We start from the raw sequence: 16,729 nt of genomic DNA, 5'->3' as shown, positions 1-16,729 counted from the left end.
GGGCAACTCCACTAGCTGGAGTGCCCTGTGGTGCTGTAACAAAGGGGGTGAGCCTTTGAGGCTCACCGCCAGGTGTTACAGTTCCTGCAGGGGGAGGTGTGAAGCACCTCCACCCAGTACAGGCTTTGTTACTAGCCACAGAGTGACAAAGGCCCTCTCCCCATGTGGCCAGCAACATGTCTCGAGTGTGGCAGGCTGCTAAAACCAGTCAGCCTACACGGGTAGTTGGTTAAGTTTTCAGGGGGCACCTCTAAGGTGCCCTCTGGGGTGTATGTTACAATAAAATGTACACTGGCATCAGTGTGCATTTATTGTGCTGAGAAGTTTGATACCAAACTTCCCAGTTTTCAGTGTAGCCATTATGGTGCTGTGGAGTTCGTGTTTGACAGACTCCCAGACCATATACTCTTATGGCTACCCTGCACTTACAATGTCTAAGGTTTTGCTTAGACACTGTAGGGGCACAGTGCTCATGCACTTGTGCCCTCACCTATGGTATAGTGCACCCTGCCTTAGGGCTGTAAGGCCTGCTAGAGGAGTGACTTATCTATACTGCATAGGCAGTGTGAGGTTGGCATGGCACCCTGAGGGGAGTGCCATGTCGACTTACTCGTTTTGTCCTCACTAGCAAACACAAGGTGGCAAGCAGTGTGTCTGTGCTGAGTGAGGGGTCCCCAGGGTGGCATAAGACATGCTGCATCCCTTAGAGACTTTCCTGGCATCAGGGCCCTTGGTACCAGAGGTACCAGTTACAAGGGTCTTACCTGGATGCCAGGGTGTGCCAACTGTGAAAACAAAAGTACAGGTTAGGGAAAGAACACTGGTGCTGGGGCCTGGTTAGCAGGCCTCAGCACACTTTCAAATCAAAACTTAGCATCAGCAAAGGCAAAACGTCAGGGGGTAACCATGCCAAGGAGGCATTTCCTTGCACTCACCCTACTGAACAAATCTGTTCCTGTTACCGACGCAGGTGGCTTTTACTAAGTTTTTTCTGGCTGCCAAGAGCAAAGCTGTCAGAAAGGCATAAGGACCCTAGCTGACGCTGTTTAATGTCCTTGCATATAGCTGTGTTTGGGGGATTTAGGTGGAGGCCCCTTGACCATCCTGCTGTGACAGCACATCCGAATAGAGTAAGACAAGCAGAGGTGGCCAAATCCAGACATCAGCATTCCACCCTCCTCTAGCCCAAGCCCAATCTGGTGCTATCAGGAACAATACTGCAACTTTTACCAGGCTTTTGATGAACAGACCCATGGTCACAGCTCAAAGGGTACTGGAGCCATCCTGTGCACACAGCTGGCATCCCACTTCTGCAATCCTGCAAAGGACGCCATGACACCACTCTAGCCATTCCTTGCTAATCAACACACTTAAACTTCCCTGTTTCCTCCATGCCAGTACATCACAATAATGAAAATGTCACTTACCCAGTGTACATCTGTTCGTGGCATTAGTCGCTGCAGATTCACATGTTTGGCACAGTCCGCTGCCTGGTGTTGGGCTCGGAGTATTACAAGTTGTTTTTCTTCGAAGAAGTCTCTTTGGTCACGGGACCGAAGGACCCCTCCCTCTTTGGCTCCATTGCGCATGGGCGTCGACTCCATCTTAGATTGTTTTCCCCGCAGAGGGTGAGGATGGAGTTGTTTGGTATAAATGGTGCCCATGCAATGGAGTGAATATGTATGTATGATAAGAGTTTCTAAAAATCATTTACAAATGTTCAGATGTTTAAGGTTTATGATCTACTTCTAAACGGCTACAGGCTTCCCGGGGAGGTGGGAGGGTACATGTGAATCTGCAGCGACTAATGCCACGAACAGATGTACACTGGGTAAGTGACATTTTCAGTTCGATGGCATATGTTGCTGCAGATACACATGTTTGGCATAGACTGTAAAGCAGTTACCTCCCCTAAAAGCGGTGGTTTAGCCTGTAGGAGTTGAAGTAGTTTGGAATAATGTTCTTAGTACAGCTTGGCCCACTGTAGCTTGTTGTGCATTTAGTACGTCTACACAGTAGTGTTTAGTAAACGTATGAGGCGTAGACCAGGTTGCAGCCTTACATATTTCGCTCATAGGAATGTTTCCTAGAAAGGCCATTGTAGCACCTTTCTTTCTGGTTGAGTGTGCCTTTGGTGTAATAGGCAATTCTCTTTTGGCTTTAAGATAGCATGTTTGAATGCACCTGACTATCCATCTAGCAATGCCTTGTTTAGAGATTGGATTTCCTATGTGTGGTTTTTGAAAAGCTATGAACAGTTGTTTTGTTTTCCTGATTAGCTTTGTTCTGTCAATGTAATACATTAGTGCTCTTTTGATGTCCAATGTATGTAGTGCCCTTTCAGCCACAGAATTTGGTTGTGGGAAGAACACTGGCAATTCTACTGTTTGATTTAAATGGAATGGTGAGATTACTTTTGGCAGAAATTTAGGATTTGTTCTTAGAACTATTTTATTGTTGTGTATTTGAATAAATGGTTCTTGTATGGTAAATGCCTGTATTTCACTTACTCTTCTGAGGGATGTGATTGCAATGAGAAATGCGACCTTCCAGGTTAGATATTGCATTTCACAGGAATGCATGGGTTCGAAAGGGGGACCCATGAGTCTTGTTAAGACGATGTTAAGGTTCCATGAAGGAACTGGTGGTGTTCTTGGTGGTATAATTCTTTTTAGCCCTTCCATGAATGCTTTAATAACTGGTATTCTAAATAGAGACGATGAATGAGTAGTTTGTAGGTAAGCAGATATAGCTGCGAGGTGTATTTTTATAGATGAAAAAGCGAGATTCGCTTTTTGCAAATGTAGTAAGTATCCTACTATGTCTTTAGTAGAGGCATGTACTGGTTGTATTTGATTGGCATGGCAGTAGTAAACAAATCTTTTCCACTTAGATGCATAGCAGTGTCTAGTGGAAGGTTTTCTAGCTTGTTTTATGACCTCCATGCATTCTTGTGTGAGGTCCAAGTGTCCAAATTCTAGGATTTCAGGAGCCAAATTGCCAGATTCAATGATGCTGGGTTTGGATGTCTGATCTGTTGTTTGTGTTGTGTTAACAGATCTGGCCTGTTGGGTAGTTTGACATGCGGTACTAGTGAAAGGTCTAGTAGAGTTGTATACCAAGGTTGTCTTGCCCATGTGGGTGCTATCAGTATGAGTTTGAGTTGGTTTTGACTCAACTTGTTTACTAGATATGGAAGGAGAGGGAGAGGGGGAAAAGCGTACGCAAATATCCCTGACCAATTCATCCATAGAGCATTGCCTTGTGATTCGCGGTGTGGGTACCTGGATGCGAAGTTTTGGCATTTTGAGTTTTCTCTTGTTGCGAACAAATCTATCTGGGGTGTTCCCCAAATTTGAAAGTACTTGTTCAGAACTTGGGGGTGAATTTCCCATTCGTGGACTTGTTGGTGGTCTCGCGAAAGGTTGTCTGCTAGTTGGTTTTGTATTCCTGGAATAAATTGTGCTATTAGGCGAATGTTGTTGTGAATCGCCCACTGCCAAATTTTTTGTGTTAGGAGGCACAATTGTGTTGAGTGTGTTCCTCCTTGTTTGTTTAGATAATACATTGTTGTCATGTTGTCTGTTTTGACAAGAATGTATTTGTGTGTTATTATGGGTTGGAAGGCTTTTAACGCTAGAAATACTGCCAACAGTTCTAGGTAATTGATATGAAGTTTTGTTTCGTGTATATCCCATTGTCCTTGAATGCTGTGGTGATTGAGGTGTGCTCCCCACCCTGTCATGGAAGCATCTGTTGTTATAACGTATTGAGGCACTGGGTCCTGAAATGTCCGCCCTTTGTTTAAATTTTTGCTGTTCCACCATAGAAGCGAGAGGTATGTTTGGCGGTCTACCAACACCAGATTTTGAAGTTGACCCTGTGCCTGTGACCATTGTGATGCTAGACACTGTTGTAAGGGTCGCATGTGTAGTCTTGCGTTTGGGACAATGGCTATGCATGATGACATCATGCCTAGAAGTTTTAGCACAAGTTTTGCTTGTATCTTTTGGTTTGGAAACATAGCACTTATTAGCTTGTGGAATGCTTGCACTCTTTGTGGACTTGGAGTGGCAATTCCTTTTGATGTGTTGATGGTTGCTCCTAGATATTGTTGTGTTTGACACGGTTCTAGGTGTGATTTTGTGTAGTTGATGGAAAACCCCAGTTTGTGAAGGGTTTGTATGACAAAGGTGGTGTCGTTTGCGCATTTTTTTACTGTGTTGGTTTTGATTAGCCAGTCGTCTAGGTAAGGGAACACATGTATCTGTTGTCTCCTGATGTGTGCTGCTACTACTGCTAGACATTTTGTGAACACTCTTGGTGCAGTTGTTATTCCGAATGGCAACACCTTGAACTGGTAATGTATTCCTTTGAATACGAACCGTAGGTACTTTCTGTGAGAAGGGTGTATTGGTATATGAAAGTACGCATCCTTTAGGTCTAATGTGGTCATGTAATCTTGCTTTTTGAGCAGTGGAATGATGTCTTGTAGTGTGACCATGTGAAAATGGTCCGATATGATGTAGGTATTTAGTGTCCTGAGATCTAATATTGGTCTTAATGTTTCGTCTCTTTTTGGAATTAGAAAGTACAGGGAGTAAACTCCTGTGTTTTTTTGTTGTACTGGTACTAATTCTATTGCATCCTTTTGCAGTAGTGCTTGAACTTCTAGTCCTAAAAGTTCTAAATGATGTTGTGACATTTTGCGTGTTTTGGGGGGGATGTTTGGTGGGAAGTTGTGGAATTCTATGCAATAGCCATGTTGGATTATTGCTAATACCCAATTGTCTGTTGTAATCTGTTGCCAAGCTTGGTAGAATTGGCTTAGTCTTCCCCCCACTGGTGTTGAGTGAAGGGGTTGCGTGACTTGAAAGTCACTGTTTAGGTGGAGGTGTTTTTGGAGTCTGGAATCTTCCCCTACTCCTTGGGAATTGACCCCCCCGATATCCCCTGAAACCACCCCTTTGGAAGGAACCCTGATATGGTGTGGTTCTTGATTGTTGGCTGGTGGTGTCTGTGGGTTGGCCACGAAACCCCCCTCTAAATGGAGTTTTTCTGAAAGTGCCTCTGCTCTGCGGGGAGTAGAGTGCGCCCATGGCTTTGGCCGTGTCTGTGTCCTTTTTAAGTTTTTCAATGGCTGTATCCACTTCCGAGCCAAACAGTTGTTTCTCGTTGAAGGGCATATTAAGGACAGCCTGCTGGATTTCAGGTTTGAAGCCTGAAGTGCGTAGCCAAGCGTGTCTCCTTATGGTGACAGCAGTGTTGACTGTTCTTGCTGCAGTATCGGCTGCGTCTAGTGAAGAGCGGATTTGATTGTTTGAGATCGTTTGTCCCTCTTCCACTATTTGCTGCGCCCTTTTTTGGTATTCCTGGGGAAGATGGTCTACGAGAAGTTGCATCTCGTCCCAGTGTGCGCGGTCATATCTGGCCAGCAGCGCTTGTGAATTTGCGATGCGCCACTGGTTGGCTGCCTGTGACGCCACTCTTTTCCCTGCCGCGTCAAATTTTCTGCTTTCTTTGTCCGGAGGTGGGGCGTCGCCAGATGTATGTGAATTTGCTCTTTTGCGAGCTGCCCCTACTACCACAGAGTCGGGTGGTAACTGTGAAGTAATAAACACTGGGTCTGTGGGTGGTGGTTTGTATTTCTTATCCACCCTTGGGGTGATGGCTCTTGATTTTACGGGCTCCTCAAAAATTTGTTTTGCGTGCCGTAACATCCCTGGTAGCATTGGGAGACATTGATATTGGCTATGTGTAGCCGAGAGGGTGTTAAATAAGAAATCATCCTCTATAGGATCGGAATGCAGTTGGACATTGTGGAAGTCTGCAGCCCTAGCCACCAGTTGCGAGTATGAGGTACTGTCCTCTGGCGGTGACGGCTTTGTGGGGTATGACTCGGGATCATTGTCCGGCACTGGGGTGTCATACAGGTCCCAAGCGTCTTGATCCTGATCGTCATGACTTATGGTAGTTTGCGCTGGTGAGTGCATTTGTGGCGGTGTTTGTGCCGGCAATGCCTGTGGAGGAGAGGGCGGAGGCGTGACTTTTTTAACCACTTTGGCTTGTGGTTGTGTGTCATCCTTTGGAAGTCCGATCTTTCTTTTCCTCATGATTGGGGGAAGGGTTGATATCTTCCCTGTATCTTGCTGGATGCACAGTCTCTTTTGTGTGTAGTCCGATTCTACACTTTGGAGCTCTTGTCCAAATTTGTGCATTTGACCACTTAGTCCTTGTTCCTCTGAGTAGGATGAAGGTGTGGTATTTTTCGGCGCCGAGAGAGAATGTTTTTTCGGTTTCGGCACCGACAGTATTTTTGTTCCTTTCGGCACGGATTCTCGGTGCCGATGTCTTTCGGTGCCGGTATCTTGTTTTTGTCTCTCGGAGCCGCTTTCTCGGCTCCGAGGTTGCTCCATGGCGGTCCCTCGACCGGAGTCGGGTGTCTTCGCTATGGGCGTGCCCTTTTTCGGCCCCTTCGACGGGTCGCCTGATTTATGGGTCGAGCCATGGCCTGTTGGCAGTGGCGTCCCCTGGGCTTTTGGTTTGTCGATGGATTTACTTTTCGACGTCTTACTCACAGTTTGTTGCTGTTGTTCGACGTCGGAGTCTCCGGATTCTGATTCCGGAACCGAGAATGTTTCCTCTTCGTCGTCGAAACGTTGTTTTGTCGACGTGGACGCCATTTGGTGACGCCTGGCTCTTCGGTCCCGGAGTGTTTTTCTGGACCGGAAGGCTCGACAGGCTTCGCAGGTATCCTCCTTGTGCTCGGGGGACAAGCACAAGTTACAGACCAAGTGCTGATCTGTATAAGGATACTTACTGTGACATTTTGGGCAGAAACGAAACGGGGTCCGTTCCATCGGCTTCGATGTCGCACGCGGTCGGGCCGACCAGGCCCCGATGGGGGATCGAAACTGCCCCAAAGTCTTCCGATGATCGGTGTCGATGTACCTAACTATCCCGATACCGAACGGAACAATACCGACGCTTTCTTCCGAGATTCTGACTAACTTTCCGAACCGAAACACGGAGCGAAAAGGAATACGTCCGAACCCGACAGCGGAAAAAAACAATCTAAGATGGAGTCGACGCCCATGCGCAATGGAGCCAAAGAGGGAGGGGTCCTTCGGTCCCGTGACCAAAGAGACTTCTTCGAAGAAAAACAACTTGTAATACTCCGAGCCCAACACCAGGCAGCGGACTGTGCCAAACATGTGTATCTGCAGCAACATATGCCATCGAACATGATGTTCCAATCTTTTGGTCAGCCTATCAATTCAGATCATTCCACATTTTAGTTACTTCTTTTGGATATCCCATTTCCAACCCCTTCCAGCCACCCAGAAGTCAGCCATTACCACTTATCAGTCATTCCTAACAGTCACCGTTTGGAGGACTGCATATTTACTATTGTTTGAGCTTTAGGGACAAGGCCACCACTTTACCCAAAAAGTCTTCCAAGACAGTAGGACACCATCAATCTTTCTGAATGGCATTTCACATTCCATCCCAATGTGCAAGTCACTGTGGCCTTCAATTACAACAATTTCGTTAAACAGAAGCCTAAAGCATTACCTCCTTCTCCTCATGCGTGGGGGTGTCCGACGCCACATGGGTGGTGGTGGTAGCATCCTCCTTGGTGGACTAAAGCGCCTTAGTCCAGGCCTCGGCCACGGAGTCAACACTCCTGAAGCTGTGACCTCCTGGCCATCAATTTGACCTAAAACATTTAAGGAAAAAACATTAACTAACCTTCATCACCTAAACCAGGTTTCATTGCAAGACTCCAATAAAACCCAACAAATGCAGAAAAGCCTGAAATGTGCAAGTAGCAAAAGCATAATTAGTGTTACCCTCAAAGAACACTAGCATAGAGGTGAAAACAACTGGTGTTCAATGGCAGTTGAAGACTACCAGGGTGATGCAAGCGGCCCATTTCTGTACTCCAATATCACAAAGCAAGAAGGCTGTAGTACTGTAGCTCCCTTGTGACCTTCATATACCTAAAGGTCAACAAGAAGAGTAGGAACAAGAGTAGGAGATCAAGGAGCAGAAACCTGAACAGAGCATTATTACAGGTGTGCCCCTTAGCCTGACTTGCAAATCAGTTATCTGTGAAGGAATTTGAATCTCCACACTTGAATCCTTTACCTCCATCCATGTGCTTCACAGCTTTCTCAGCCTCATCTGGGACCTCAAACTCAACGTAGGCATAACCCTTTGAAAGGTGAGGGTGCAACCGATCTACCGGCATGTCAATCATCTTAATCTTTCCATAGGTAGCAAAGATTTCCAAAATGTGATCCTGCAAATGGAAAACGTACAGCTTTAATTTACAAAAACTAAAAACAGATACACATATATCAACCAATAAAGCTGGCCAGGGAGGATTCTAATGCAATACATAACACTCCATTCTTTCTTTTAATAACAGTAAATTGTTTACGGTTATAACAAACAATAACTTTCATGTCTCGCATCCTAAGTATATCTGCATTCATTTGACTTCCGACATTCCTCCCCCACCCCACATCTTCCATGTTGCCTCATTTCCTTTCTGCCAGATTTCTAGGATGTTCAGGTCAATAGGCAGATGTAAGGATCATAGCTGCCCAATAGCAACTCCACTTCAAAGAGACTTTTATAAAGCATCTCTGGCAGGTAAAAGAGGTACTTCCTTAAAGCCAGATAAAACAATATTGATGACCTCCAATGAAATTCTAAGGAAGAGGCTGCTGGAGTCCACGAACTACAAATCTATACTCATCTAGACAAGGGGAAATCAGTAACATCTTTGGAGAAGGGAGGCAATACCTAGGATGCAGCTCTTCAAATGAATGAGAGACTTACTTCAAAGTTGCCCTTGTAGAGAAACTTGCATACAGCAGCTAACAGAAAACCAAGACTTGGACTGAGAGTCCACATGGGAGGCTGTCTCATAATGATCATCCCCTGTACTTAAAAAGTTCTAGAAGGAGTAATGCCACTCCAGAAAGTGTGGTCTAAGGCCACCAATAGAAGGCATGGTAATCCCTGCAATACCTCAGATTAGCATTCACAACAGTGGAGCTGTTCATGCTCAAAACGTGGGCTGTTCAGGGTTACGTTTGATTCATGTGAGCCTTAAGTAGATTCAATTTAGTTCTAGCAGTACAGCAAGTTACACTTTATGGCATGATGTGACAGATAACCCATACTAATGAGGGTTTGCGACCAGCTGTACTATACACTGTGAGGTTAGGCTCGGAGCCACAGGTGAGCATTCAAAATGACTGGGAGGGAATGGGGAAAACACTAAGAAGACACTACAACGAAATTACACTACACCTTTCGTCAGTGCTGTTCACCAAGAAGAGCATATTTCAAACAGACTTCACTTCAAGTGGTTTTAAACTGCATGGCGGCAGCAGTACAGTAATTAAATTTTAACCCCTTGGATGCCTTGGACGAGCTGGTCTCGCCCTTTGCCATGGTGTTTGTGTCTGGGGGGGGGGTTTGTGTCTGGGGGGGGGCGTTTGTCAACTGCCGAACGTTTTGCTTTTGTGATTAGAACAGTTTAATTCTTCTTTTTGTTCTAGTTCAAAGCTTTTGCTTCCTTTGCTGTGGCTCCTTGCGGTTTTGGCAGTGGTTGACCTAAGGTTTGCATAGTTGCATGTTTTAGGTAAGTAAAAACAATTTACTACAAAGGAGTAATGTTGCAATGTGTGAATGTCAAGTTTGTAGGAGGTGTACTAAATGCAGGATTGTGTGTGAAATTGTCCTTAGATGTGTGCACAATGATATTTGTATTGACAGATCTAATTTGCTTTTTTTCCCCCCTTCTTTTTAGTGGGATATCATTGGTGATTGCTGTGTCTGTGCATAGTAGTTGCTGGTGAGTCTAGCTTTTTCAGGTAAGATACTAGTATAGTTTTTGAGTACATAACTGTTGTTGGCGCATTTGTCAAGTTAAACGTCATAGAAAGGATCGTGGCTAAACGCAGAGTGACCGCTCACTGGGTTGTTGGCATGCTTTTTGAGTCATCTTCTGACCATGATTATGAGACTGACTCTGCATCTGAGGCAGAGGAGGAAGTGAGATTCTGGCAGTGAGTTTTCTGTCTGAGAGGAATCTTCTGATGAGGAAGCCACTCTGAGTGCAGATGAAGTTACCTGTTTTAGAGGACACTGAGGTGCCAATAGTGCAGCAGCTTGGAGCTGAAAGGTTTCCCATTGGAAGACCGGACACCTGGGTTGCCCCAAACATAGAGCAACACCAGTTGCCTGCCTTTACTGGTCTCCCATGGTGTAGAGTAAATACGGAAATTTTTTAGCCTGTCAATTTCTTTGGGTTGTTTATGGATGATGTATTTTTTGGAAGATATTGTTGAGCAGACTAATTTGTATGCGGAGCAGTACTGGAGGGGCGCTGCCAGACTTAGGCCTCAGTCTAGAGCTACCCAGTGGATTCACACAAATCTGTAAGAGATGAAAACGTTCTTGGGTTTGACTCTTGATGGGGTTGATAAGGAAGCTGTCACTGGCTTCTTATTGGTCTACTAGTCCCTTGATGGCAACAGCTATATTTCCTGCAACCATGACTCGTAATCGGTATTTGCTTCTTCTTCGGATGCTGCAGTTTATTGACAATGCTTCCGCCTTGCCACGAGATCACTCTGATTGTGACCGTCTTTTTAAGATTAGGCCTGTCCTTGATCATTTAGTAGATTGGTTTTCAGAGGTTTATGTCCAGGCAAAAAAATTTGTGGACGAGTCTATGTTCCTGTTCAAGCATCATTTGGTTTTTAGGCAGTACATTCCTAGCAAGAGGGCACGGTAGGGAATTAAACTGTATATGGTGTCTGAAAGTAGTAAAGGATATGTTTATAATTTCTGGGTCTACATTGGTAGGTATTTCAGTATTTATCCCCCTGGTTGTCCACCCACTTTTGGAGTTAGTGAGAAAATTGTGTGGGAACTTGGTAGAGACTGTTTAACAAAGGTCACCATTTGTATGTAGATAACTTCTACACTGGAGTGCAGTTGTTCAAGGAATTGTTCAGAGTGGACATTGTTGTGCCTTGGGCAATGATGAGCTGCTAGCTCTGAAAATTGAAAACAGGAGGGATGTGTACATGTTGACTACCATTCATGATGAGAGTACTTCCCCTGTGACAGTCTGGGGTCAGGTTGTGGAAGTGCACAAACCTGTGTGCATTTGGACCTACAATAAGCACATGGGTGGTGTTGATAGAGTAGATCAGAGGTTGGAACCTTACACTGTTCTTCGTAAGTCTTACGTGTGGTATAAAAAGTTGGCCATCCATTTGTTTCATATTGCAACTTTTAATGTTTTTATTGTGTTTATTGTGTTCAAGTATTGTTCCCCCGAGTCAAGGAGGAAATTTGTTACACGAGTCAGTGTTAGCCTTATTGTGGTGGAACATGCAAGAGTTCCTAGAGTAGCAGTGGTGGAGGATATGGCTAGATCAAAAGATCGCCACTTTCCTTTCCTGATCACATTCCTCCCACTCCCAAAAAAGACTTGCCCACTAAGAAATGTAGAGTCTGTGCTTGATAAGGTATCCTGAGGGAGAGCTGGATGTACTGCCCAGACTGTCCTTCAAAGCCTGGGCTGTGTGTGGCTGGCTTTTTCAGGAGTTACCTCATGCAGAAGAATTACTGCGAACTAATGTGAGTGTAAACTGACGTTTTATATTTTCATATGTTCAGTTTCACAGCTGGCGTTACTGTCGTGTATTCAGTTAGAGCTTTTGTGTTTGTAGTTTTGTACTTATTTCTAATTAGTTAGTGGTTTCTTTGTTTAAAAACAAAAAAAAGTGATGGGGGTGCCAGTCAAACAGCAGTCCACACACTCCCATCAGTATCAGGCATGTGGGCGTATGAAAGTGATGGGCCCTTGAGTGGCGCGGTCTGTCGATACGAGTGTTGTAATGTGCTCGGCCCGTGGCTGGCGGCGTGAATGGTCTTGTGCATGTCCTGTATGAAAGGTGTGTGAATGGACTGTAAAGCGGCTGGTGCCTTGTCGCGGCTTTACAGCTCACGAGCTGCGAGTCATTGGTTCAGTTTTTTGGCTTTTCAGTTATTGACAGTGCATTTCATTTTTGTGAAATCTCGTTAATAAAATGTTATCTACTGAATCATCACTCATCCTTGTGCCAAATCCAATCAGTATGTGTGGTAAAAATGACAAAACCTACTCCGCTGTAAGCAGGTGTCGCAGCACACCCGTGACACGCTAGGTGTCAGGTGGGACCCCGATGATGAAGCATGCCACCAAGTTGGTTGGTGGGTGGGTGAGGGGTCTTTTTAACATAACCTAAGTGCGTTTCTTTTCACAGTTTGTGTTTGGAACATCACAGAAGTACATGGACACATCAAAATTATCTATTACAAAACTACCTGTGTTTATTTTTGTGGGGGGGGGGGGGGGGGTTAGTGTGGAGGGTGGACACCTACGTTTTTGGTCCCGGGTGAGGCCTTCATCTAGGGAAACTGTAGGAAGTTGGCTCTGTATGCACTACTTCAAAGTAAGGAATAGTATGCACAGAGTCCAAGGGTTCCCCTTAGAGTTAAGATAGTGGCAAAAAGAGATAATACTAATGCTCTATTTTGTTGTAGTGTGGTCGAGCAGTAGGCTTATCAAAGGAGTAGTGTTAAGCATTTGTTGTACACACACAGGCAATAAATGAGGAACACACACTCAAAGACATTTCCAGGCCAATAGGTTTTTGTATAGAGAAATATATTTTCTTAGTTTATTTTAAGAACCACAAGTTCAAATTTTCCATGTAATACTTTAAATAAAAGGTATTGCAGGTAGGTACTTTAGGAACTTTGAATAATCAAAATAGCATATACAGTCTTCACATAAATCAAATATAGCTATTTTAAAACTAGACAGTGCAATTTTCAACAGTTCCAGGGGGGAGTAAGAGTTAGTTAGTTTTTGCAGGTAAGTAAACCACCTACGGGGTTCAAGTTTGGGTCCAAGGTAGCCCACCGTTGGGGGTTCAGAGCAACCCCAAAGTTACCACACCAGCAGCTCAGGGCCGGTCAGGTGCAGAGTTCAAAGTGGTGCCCAAAACGCATTGGCTTCAATGGAGAAGGGGGTGCCCCGGTTCCAGTCTGACAGCAGGTAAGTACCCGCGTCTTCGGAGGGCAGACCAGGGGGATTTTGTAGGGCACCGGGGGGGGGGGGGGGGGGGGGGGGGACACACAAGTCAGCACAGAAAGTACACCCTCAGCAGCGCGAGGGCGGCCGGGTGCAGTGTGCAAACAAGCAGGCAAGGGGGGGGGGGGGGGGGGGGCTCCTCGGGGTAGCCACCACCTGAGCAAGGGAGAGGGCCTCCTGGGGGGTCACTCCTGCACTGGAGTTCGGATCCTTCAGGTCCTGGGGCTGCGGGTGCAGAGTCTTTTCCAGGCGTCGGGATCTGAGGAACAGGCAGTCGCAGTCAGGGGGAGCCTCGGGATTCCCTCTGCAGGCGTCGCTGTGGGGGCACCTCTGACTACTCACGGTCTCGCAGTCGCCGGGGAGTCCTCCCTGAAGTGTTTGTTCTCCACAAATCGAGCCAGGGGCGTCGGGTGCAGAGTAGCAAGTCTCACGCTTCCGGCGGGAAACGCAAGTTGGTTTAAAGTTGCTCCTTTGAAACAAAGTTGCAGTCTTGGGTGAACAGAGCCGCTGTCCTCTGGAGTTCTTGGTCCTTCTAGAGCAGGGCAGTCCTCTGAGGATTCAGAGGTCGCTGGTCCCTGGGGAAAGCGCTGCTGGAGCAGTGTCTTCAGAAGGGGAGGGAGACAGGCCGGTAGAGCTGGGGCCAAAGCAGTTGGTGTCTGTCTTCTCTGCAGGGTTTTTCAGCTCAGCAGTCCTCTTCTTCTTAGGTTGCAGGAATCTGAGTTCTTAGGTTCTGGGGAGCCCTTAAATACTAAATTTAAGGGCGTGTTTAGGTCTGGGGGGTTAGTAGCCAATGGCGACTAGCCCTGAGGGTGGGTACACCCTCTTTGTGCCTACTCCCAAGGGGAGGGGGTCACATTCCTATCCCTATTGGGGGAATCCTCCATCTGCAAGATGGAGGATTTCTAAATGTCAGAGTCACCTCAGCTCAGGACACCTTAGGGGCTGTCCTGACTGGCCAGTGACGACTCCTTGTTATTCTCATTATCTCCTCCGGCCTTGCCGCCAAAAGTGGGGCCGTGGCCAGAAGGGGCGGGCAACTCCACTAGCTGGAGTGCCCTGTGGTGCTGTAACAAAGGGGGTGAGCCTTTGAGGCTCACCGCCAGGTGTTACAGTTCCTGCAGGGGGAGGTGTGAAGCACCTCCACCCAGTACAGGCTTTGTTACTAGCCACAGAGTGACAAAGGCCCTCTCCCCATGTGGCCAGCAACATGTCTCGAGTGTGGCAGGCTGCTAAAACCAGTCAGCCTACACGGGTAGTTGGTTAAGGTTTCAGGGGGCACCTCTAAGGTGCCCTCTGGGGTGTATGTTACCATAAAATGTACACTGGCATCAGTGTGCATTTATTGTGCTGAGAAGTTTGATACCAAACTTCCCAGTTTTCAGTGTAGCCATTATGGTGCTGTGGAGTTCGTGTTTGACAGACTCCCAGACCATAGACTCTTATGGCTACCCTGCACTTACAATGTCTAAGGTTTTGCTTAGACTCTGTAGGGGCACAGTGCTCATGTACTGGTGCCCTCACCCATGGTATAGTGCACCCTGCCTTAGGGCTGTAAGGCATGCTAGAGGGGTGACTTATCTATACTGCATAGGCAGTGTGAGGTTGGCAGTGTGAGGTTGGCATGGCACCCTGAGGGGAGTGCCATGTCGACTTACTCGTTTTGTCCTCACCAGCACACACAAGCTGGCAAGCAGTGTGTCTGTGCTGAGTGAGGGGTCCCCAGGGTGGCATAAGATATGCTGCAGCCCTTAGAGACCTTCCCTGGCATCAGGGCCCTTGGTACCAGAGGTACCAGTTACAAGGGACTTACCTGGATGCCAGGGTTTTCCAATTGTGGAAACAAAAGTACAGGTTAGGGGAAAGAACACTGGTGCTGGGGCCTGGTTAGCAGGCATCAGCACACTTTCAAATCAAAACTTAGCATCAGCAAAGGCAAAAAGTCAGGGGGTAACCATGCCAAGGAGGCATTTCCCTACAGAAACCTACAAAACCCAGACATTTTTTTTTAAACTAGACAGCCCAAGGAGTCCAGGGAGGTGTGGCTTGTGTGGATCCCCCAACATTTTCTTACCCAGACTCCTCTGCAAACCTCAAAATGTGCTTAAAAAGCATATTTTCCTCACTTTTCTTTGTAGGCTCACCGCTCTGGCACAAATTTCCTACCACCCAGCGTTCCCCCCTCAGTCTCCCAAGTAAAGTGATACCTCACTTGTGTGGGTCCCCAAAGCAGAGTCCGCCTAAAGATGTATAAAAGAAAAATATATGCTTAACTCGCTGTGCTATCCCCTCAATTGCTACAGGGTTTTGGCCTTTTTCTGTTGCAGGCACCTGGGCCACCCACACAAGTGAGGTATCATTTGTATCAGGAGACTTGGGGGAAGGTTGGGTGGAAGGAAATTTGTGGCTCCTCTCAGATTCTAGAACTTTCTGTCACCGAATTGTGGGAAAAAAAGTGTTTTTTGGGCTTGAGGTTTGCAAAGGATTCTGGGTAACAGGATCTGGTGAGAGCCCCACAGTTTACCCCATTCTGAATTTCCTTACGTGTATGGTTTTCAGAAATGCACAGGTTTGGTAGGTTTCCCTAGGTGCCGGCTGAGCTAGAGGCATCCACAGCTAGGCACTTTGCAAAAAACAGCTCTGTTTTCTTCGGGAAAATGTGATGTGTCCACGTTGCGTTTTGGGGCATTTCCTGTCGCTGGCACTAGACCTACCCACACAAATGAGGTACCATTTTATCGGGAGACTTGGGGGAACGCTGGGTGGAAGGAAATTTATGGCTCTTCTCAGATTCCAGAACTTTCTGTCACCGAAATGTGAGTAAAGTGTTTTTTTGGACAAATTTTAGGGGCTGCAAAGGATTCTGGGCAACAGAACCTGATGCGAGCCCCACAAGTCACCCCATCCTGGATTCCCCTAGGTGTCTAGTTTTTAAAAAATGCACAGGTTTGGTAGATTTCCCTAGGTGCTGGCTGAGCTAGAGTCCAAAATCTACAGCTAGGCACTTTGCAAAAACACGTCAGATTTCAATGTAAAAATGTGATGTGTCCATGTTGCGTTTCCTGTCGCAAGCATTACGCATGAGGTACCATTTTTATCGGGAGACTTGGGGGAACACAGAACAACAAGACAAGTGTTATTGCCCCTGGTCTTTCTCTACATTTTTTCCTTCCAAATGTAAGACAGTGTGTAAAAAAGACGTCTATTTGAGAAGCGTGAACTGCCCCCAAAAGCAAAAAAAGGCCTAGCACCTGAGGGGGAAAAGGCCTGGCAGCAAAGGGGTTAAGCTTCTGGCGCTGTTTACATAGTGTAAAAATTATTCTAAGAGTTTCAATTCCTTTCAAATGAAGGAAGCATTGAAAAGATTAATAAAGTAATCGCCACTGCACACCACAGCATTTTTCTGAGCACGGACAGATTTTGTTGACAAACAGCAAGAGGTTTGATGATGGGCATCGGGGTTGAGCACTGAGAGTGTATCATGCGGGTGATGAATAATCCCATGAAGATCAAGGGACTGGGCAGACATTTTAAGATCGCTGATGGCAATCGCAGTGG

The 16,729-nt window shown here is 46.3% G+C and overlaps 1 protein-coding gene across 1 annotated transcript in view; it reads right to left on the bottom strand.

The window, feature by feature from the left end:
• RNPS1 (RNA binding protein with serine rich domain 1) overlaps positions 1-16,729 on the bottom strand; it is an 86,121-nt gene that overhangs the window by 6,124 nt on the left and 63,268 nt on the right. The window contains exons 5-6 of the mRNA XM_069210620.1: positions 8,152-8,305; positions 7,576-7,720 (exon numbers count right to left, since the gene is read on the bottom strand). Coding sequence (XP_069066721.1) covers positions 7,576-7,720; positions 8,152-8,305 — 299 coding nt within the window. The remainder of the gene's footprint in view (positions 1-7,575; positions 7,721-8,151; positions 8,306-16,729) is intronic.

Source organism: Pleurodeles waltl, chromosome 10 (genome assembly GCF_031143425.1).
Source record: "Pleurodeles waltl isolate 20211129_DDA chromosome 10, aPleWal1.hap1.20221129, whole genome shotgun sequence".
NCBI classification, from domain to species: Eukaryota; Metazoa; Chordata; class Amphibia; order Caudata; family Salamandridae; genus Pleurodeles; species Pleurodeles waltl.
The sequence above is the reverse complement of the archived record's forward strand: the minus strand, read 5'-3'. Positions and strand labels throughout refer to the sequence as shown.